The sequence below is a fragment of the Macaca nemestrina genome, chromosome 3 (assembly GCF_043159975.1).
Source record: "Macaca nemestrina isolate mMacNem1 chromosome 3, mMacNem.hap1, whole genome shotgun sequence".
NCBI classification, from domain to species: domain Eukaryota; kingdom Metazoa; phylum Chordata; class Mammalia; order Primates; family Cercopithecidae; genus Macaca; species Macaca nemestrina.
Window position 1 is genome coordinate 191,954,582 of NC_092127.1, and position 5,983 is coordinate 191,960,564.

General features: G+C 51.0%; 1 protein-coding gene across 2 annotated transcripts; it reads right to left on the bottom strand.

The window, feature by feature from the left end:
* Positions 1 to 2,777: 2,777 nt before the first annotated feature.
* LOC139362239 (protein FRG2-like-2) lies at positions 2,778 to 5,682 on the bottom strand. 2 transcript variants are annotated; one of them, XM_071092684.1, is made up of 4 exons: positions 5,457 to 5,682; positions 5,119 to 5,196; positions 4,812 to 4,889; positions 2,778 to 4,487 (listed from the first exon to the last, which is right to left on the bottom strand). In XM_071092684.1, the coding sequence occupies exons 1-4, from the start codon at positions 5,629 to 5,631 to the stop codon at positions 4,021 to 4,023; spliced, it is 798 nt and encodes a 265-aa protein (XP_070948785.1). In that variant the 5' UTR covers positions 5,632 to 5,682; the 3' UTR covers positions 2,778 to 4,020. The 2 variants fall into 2 exon arrangements, with proteins under 2 accessions (XP_070948785.1, XP_070948784.1); XM_071092683.1 differs by having other exon boundaries at positions 5,119 to 5,199.
* Between the last annotated feature and the right edge of the window lie 301 nt (positions 5,683 to 5,983).

Consider the following 5,983-nt stretch of genomic DNA (forward strand, 5'->3'; position numbering starts at 1 on the left):
TGTCAGCTGGAAGAGAAGAGACGCCTCTCCAAACCGAACCAGAGGTTCATCGCGAAAGAGGGGCCACTGCCCTGCCCCCACCCCGTCCCAACCCCGCGTCCCAAAGCTCCTTCAGCAGAGCCAGGTATTCTTCCTGGCAGAGGAGTGGTTCCAGAAAAGCGGGCTCTTCCAAGTCCTTCAGCCCCCTCAGTGGCTCCGTTGCTAGGAAAGGTTATGCCTTTTCCTGAAATTCTGGGGTCGACAGGAGCTCATATAACAGGGTGGATGTGAGCGCAGATGAACGCTGGAGCGGTTGGGAGGGCACCTGGATGGCTTGCATCTGCTTCTGCCACGCAGAGGCCTCGGGGGCACGAGCTGCGCAGGTAGATGTGCCTCGGCTTCGGGGTTCCCACTCCGCCCTGGCGACCTGGGGACCCTGGCCCCAGCCCCAATATGGACTCATGTGGGACGTGTGCGGCGCAAGCACACCTTGGCCCCGTGACTCAGCCTGAGCGGGCCCACGCTGTCCCACTGAGCACGCACCTGTACTGCGGGTCCTGGTCTCCCTGCCATCTGTTCGGGTGCAGAGGTCACTCAGGTGTCTGAGGGTGGGACAGCGCCACTTCCGAAGGAGCCAGGGCAGCAAACCCAAAATCCCCAAGTGCCGGGGCAGATTCCTTCTGGGCTTGGGGCAGAAGTCTGGCTGGGCTGCAGCAGAGGGGCGACCCTTGCTGCCTGGCTCACGAAACCCCCCTGTCCCCCATGCCCTGGTGTGGGTGAAGGTGACCAAGGAGGGAGGAGGGTGGCGCCCGCCGGGGTCGCGTTGCACAGGCCGCCTGCGTGCGCGGGTCCCTGCTACCCTGGCCTGGATGCCTGGACCTTCGATTCTGACAGGAAATCTGAATCCTGGACCCCAAAAGGCAAGTCTCTCCCAGTTCGCGTACGGGTTCCGCTCAAAGCACGCTGGCAGGGCATCTTTTCCTTCAGGTTACAAATGAGTCTCCTTCGCCGTCCTGTTCCTCGGGCTTCCGCCGGGAAAGGGCTGTCGGAAGATGTGGGGAGAGCATCGCGGGGGCACCTGGCCGGAATTTCACGGACAGACACGGGCAGAGAGAGGCCGGCCAGCTCCGGGGAGCCTCAGTTGGCCTCTGCGCTGCAGGCAGGTCCAGCCAGGAGGCCGGCCCAGCCAGAGGCCCTGGGAAAGACCCAGCAGCTTCACCCTTCGTGAATATGCATGAGCTCCGGGCCCAGGGTCCCGGGGTAGCCGAAAAGTCTCGGAAGCAGAAAACCACAGGGACCAGGGCCTTGTGGGGTGGGTGGGTGCAGGGCCAGACTGGAGGGGAACGGGGCTTCGGGGCTGGCTCTCTGGGGTTCTCCAGTGATTCTATAGAAACTGGAAGCCGCTGTCTTGACTCGCACACGTTTTCAGGGAGAAACCACCCTGAAGGGTGGAGCGCGGAACTGAACCTCCATGACAGTCTTGAGTTTTCCAGGCCCTCTCCGTGAGGGCGGCAATGCCTGTGGGTGTCGCCGTTGCCGTGATAGTCTCACACACGCAGGTGTGTGGATCTCGTTCATTGTCATGTAGAAAACGAGAGCGAAACCACAGAGAAAAGAAACGTGCGGAGCATCACGGTCTGACGACGGATTCCTGTTTCCTGCGACAAGGGGAGTCTCCACTGTGGCCTGTTTGGAAACTGGAAAGGAGAGCGAAGACACGGCGCTGCTTTTCCACGCTTCCCTGCAGGTTTCTGGGTCCCCACAGAGCTCGGGAAACAGTCAACACGGTCTCTCTTTCGGGGGCCAGAGACACGTGACCAACAGGCCCCCTTGCAGAGGGCAAAGGAACGTGGAACCCGAAACCACGCTTCATCGGCCTGAGTGCGACTCCTGTGCGGACGGGACTCTCCGCCTCGCGCTCTGTTGCGAGCTCAACGTGGGGCTCTGTCATCTGTGAACCATGTGGATGAAAAACGGACAATCACCTGAGTCTTGGCTCATTGCTCTCTGGGCAATTCGCTCATTCCTTGGGAGATGGAATTCGTCTGAATTGCTCCGGGATGAAGTGACCCAGACTGGGGATCCGGGGGCCTGGTGAGCGCCCCGCAGGCCGACGCAGCTGTGGGCCGAGCCCTTAGCCCGCACCGGGCACCCAACATTTTCCCGGAGTGCAAGGTCCTGTTGGTCCTGGAGGCAGAAGAGCGCTTTTCTCTCTGCCTTCCTCTCTCTGTCTCTGCCTCCCTTTCTCCCTCTGTCCTTCCCTTCCTCCCTCCCCACTCCCTACCTCCCTTCCTCCCCCTCTCCCCACTTTCTCCTTTCCAATGTCCCTCTGTTCATCTGTCTTTTTCTAGCTCCGTTCCTCCCTTTCTCTATGTCTGTGTTCCTCTCCCCATCTCTATTCTTCAACATTTTATGATCCCATTGTATGTATCTGTGTGTTAACTTTTTTAGCAATAAAGTTCATTTTCATTAAGATATATACATTGTTATTTAGACACGTTATGTATGTGCATTTATTTAATATACATAATTTTATGTCAGAGTTATTCTACAGCATAGTGTAAGCATAACTTGTAAGCAGTGTCAACCCGAAAATTGTGTGACTCACATGACTGTGGTTCTTTTCTATCGCAGTGGTGGAGGATAAAATCTCTACATCTCCAATTGCTATCTATGTATTCCCATTGAACTGGCCCCATTTCCTGTAGTAACGGAACACTGTCCCCGGACTATGACAAGAGCTGTGGGCTGCGGGGAGGTCAGGGTTAGGATGACGCAGAAGTGAAGATAAGACATTCTCTTTTTCACATCTTTATTAGATACAAATTATATATGAAAGAAATTTAAAATTCCAAACAACATTAACGTTTATTTCATTATTACATAAAATGAAAATTATAAAGCAACCAAACAAGTAATTAATACTCCTAGATAATGAAAGATTGTATGATCGCAGTACAAAATACCAGAATGTATGTCAAATATAACAAAATACACTGTGCTGTAGTATGTGATGAAATCTCCATATCCTGCAATACAGTACAATCAATTGAAATGTATAAAATACAATAAAATTTAAATTTAGGATATTTAAAAAGGAATAAAACATGAGGCAGGTGAATAAATAAGTACAATCATTTACCATTTAATAGATCTTGACTTAAATTTTATGTAGAAATATTAAAAGTAAATAGCTTGCATATTAATTTTACTATACTTATATCAAACTGTAAAAATGTATAGACATTTTCCCACAGGGAGTGCTATTAATGGTTTGTGGATATTAGTACTCCATGGGTTCAGGCTGGAAGAGTGAGAGCCTATAACCTTTTCTGAATTAAAAGAGAAGCAATTTCTTGGTAAGGCGGCTCATGCCTGTAATCCCAGCACACTGGGAGGCGGAGGCTGGCGGATCACTTGAGTTCGAGGCCAACCTGGTCAATGTGACAAAACTCTGTCTCTACTAACAAAACAAGAAAAAAACTCAGCCAGGCATGGTGGTACCTGCCTGTAGTCCCAGCTACTTGGGAGGCTGAGGCATGAGAATTGTTTGAACCCAGGAAACGGAGGTTGCAGTGAGCTAGGATTGTGCCACTGCACTCCAGCCTGGGTAACATAGCAAGACTGTCTCAAAAAAAAAAAAAAAAAAAGCATATAATTTTATATTTACTTTTCTACAATCTAAAATACGTAAATTCACATGATTACATTCTAATATTTTTCTGATTATACAGAAATGCACGACTGTCATCAGACATCCGAAAGGCATCAAATGTCTAACATGAAATATAAAATTTGTCTGTAGCCTTAGTGCTCTGCAAAATGGAAGGCTCACAATTCTGAGTATGCCACTCAAGTTTCTTTCCTATGACTTCTTCAAGTTCTGTCATTTATTAACACAGTGCATCCAAAATTGTCACTGCTGGTCATCTGGAAGAATCTGAGAAGTAACAGGTCCTTGTTCTCATTCCCAGAGATGCATCCTCTGCTGAATAGGGTCAGGGTGCTCCCAGCTCAGCCTCATCTGATCCACTGACAGGCTCAGTTATCTCCTGCCCAGGGATGGGCTTCTCTATCCAGGGCTGAATCCCGAGGACCAGGCAGTGTGGCTGGGACAAGCCAGCCCTCAGCAGGGAAGACATAAGCTGCCTGGGTGGACATGGAATACAAGGTCTGCACCTGGGCACACAGAGGCCCCCAGAGCTGAGTGAGCAGTGTGAGCTGCTCCCAGGTCAGTGGAGAACGGATCTGCTGTGCCCACACCTGGGCTAGGTCTTGATAAATAGCCTCCGACATAGCTCGCACAGAGGTCACCAAGCTTTTTCGAAGTGATGGTGTTTGGACTCCTAGGGCCCGAGACGTGTGCCGCTGGCTGCGCCCAGTGCGAGCCCTGGAATGTCCCCCATGGTGGCCATCACAAGTCTCCTGGATTTCACTGTTGTGCACAGCAGTGGAGGATCTTGATTTTTTTTTCAGCGGCAAGCTGCACTCTTCTTCTGGACAGTTCCCTGCAAAGAAAGCATGTGAGAGACTCGCCAGAGCAGTCCCCACAAACCCTCATTTCCAGAACCCCCTGTGCACCCAGGTGAACCCCACTTGTCTCTCCCACTCCTTCCTGACCATCTCAGCACTGGAATGAAGTGAGGTTGAACCCCTTGTGAGTCCCCAAATATTCTCAGAGTGCTAAGCTCTCAAAAATGTACTTGTCAGTAAGTAACTCCCTTTCCGCTCAAGCCTCGTATAAAAGTTTCCTGATTATTTACCTTTTGGGGCAAACCAAAAACAAAAAAACCCACCACTACCACCACCAACAAAAAACACCAAGATTCTACCTGCTCTGTCTTGGCAGCTGTCCTTGGAACTGATTTTTCTTTTCCTGCAGTTTTCCCGGTATGAGCTGGACTCTGGTTCTGTGAATACAATGAGAGTTTGAGAAAGTGCCTCCAACTGAACACCCTGAAATTCCTAGTCCATCCTGGACACACAGGAGCTCAGGTTCCCACCAAACCCCAACTCTCTTCTGTTCTCCAGTGTCCAGGATCTGCGCCGCCCTGGCTGCCAAGGAGCTCTCGGTTTTCTGGCCAGGGGAGCCAGTGTTGCTGCCCTGTCCCTTCTTGCCTGGAAAGAGTCAAATCTTACCGGATCCAGCAGTGCTGTTCCCGGCCTTGAGCTTGGTTTCCTCAGAATTCTCCTCCTTGTTTGGATTGGGCTCCGATCCTGCTGCAAAAGGAAGTTTAGATGACTCACCTCTCCCTAGGCAGAGTCCCATAGTCTATCTCTGATGAGTTTTTGCGGATCGGTCTTTCATGTGAAGTTCTGCCAGCATCACGAGGAACACATTTCTCAAAGTCCCCTGAGGGCACCAAGCCATTTCCCATCCCCAAATCTCAAAATAAAACCCTACTAAAGACACACGGCTCAGTATCCCTGATTCCAACTCTCCTTCCAGCCTCCATGGCAGCAGCCCAAGGCCTTACCTTGCCTTTGTATGTGCTTCTCACGGGAATGGGAGGAGGCCGTCTTGCCTTTTCCTTTGAATGGTTTCTTCTCATCTGGGCCCCTTTCTGTAAAGACCTGTGGGGAGGGGGGCTGGTCAGTGGGGTGCTGCCTGGAGGAGCAGTGGAGATCCGGGTCTTCATTTCCCTTTCCCATGTTGACGCTCAAGCGAAAGGAGGCCGCTCTTTCACGTCCAAAGGCGGACTGCGGGTTATTGCGCTGGACCTGCCTTTATACGTCCCTCGGCTGGGCGTGGCTGACTCTTATTGGCCGAACAGGTTTCTCCTTCCTGCCGCTTCTTAGAGCCTCAAAAAGAAGTTTCTTGCTGTAGTTCTACTGGGGGCCTAGACCAAGTTAAGGAGAGACTTTTTCAGGATCCTGTCATAGTGACGAGAAAACAAAGAACCGGGAGCACAGGGATCAGAAGAAGATCGGGGAATCATGTCTTCCGATTTCTGTCTCAGTTATATTTTGCACAGAAAGAATTTATTATACATAGTGTTAACAT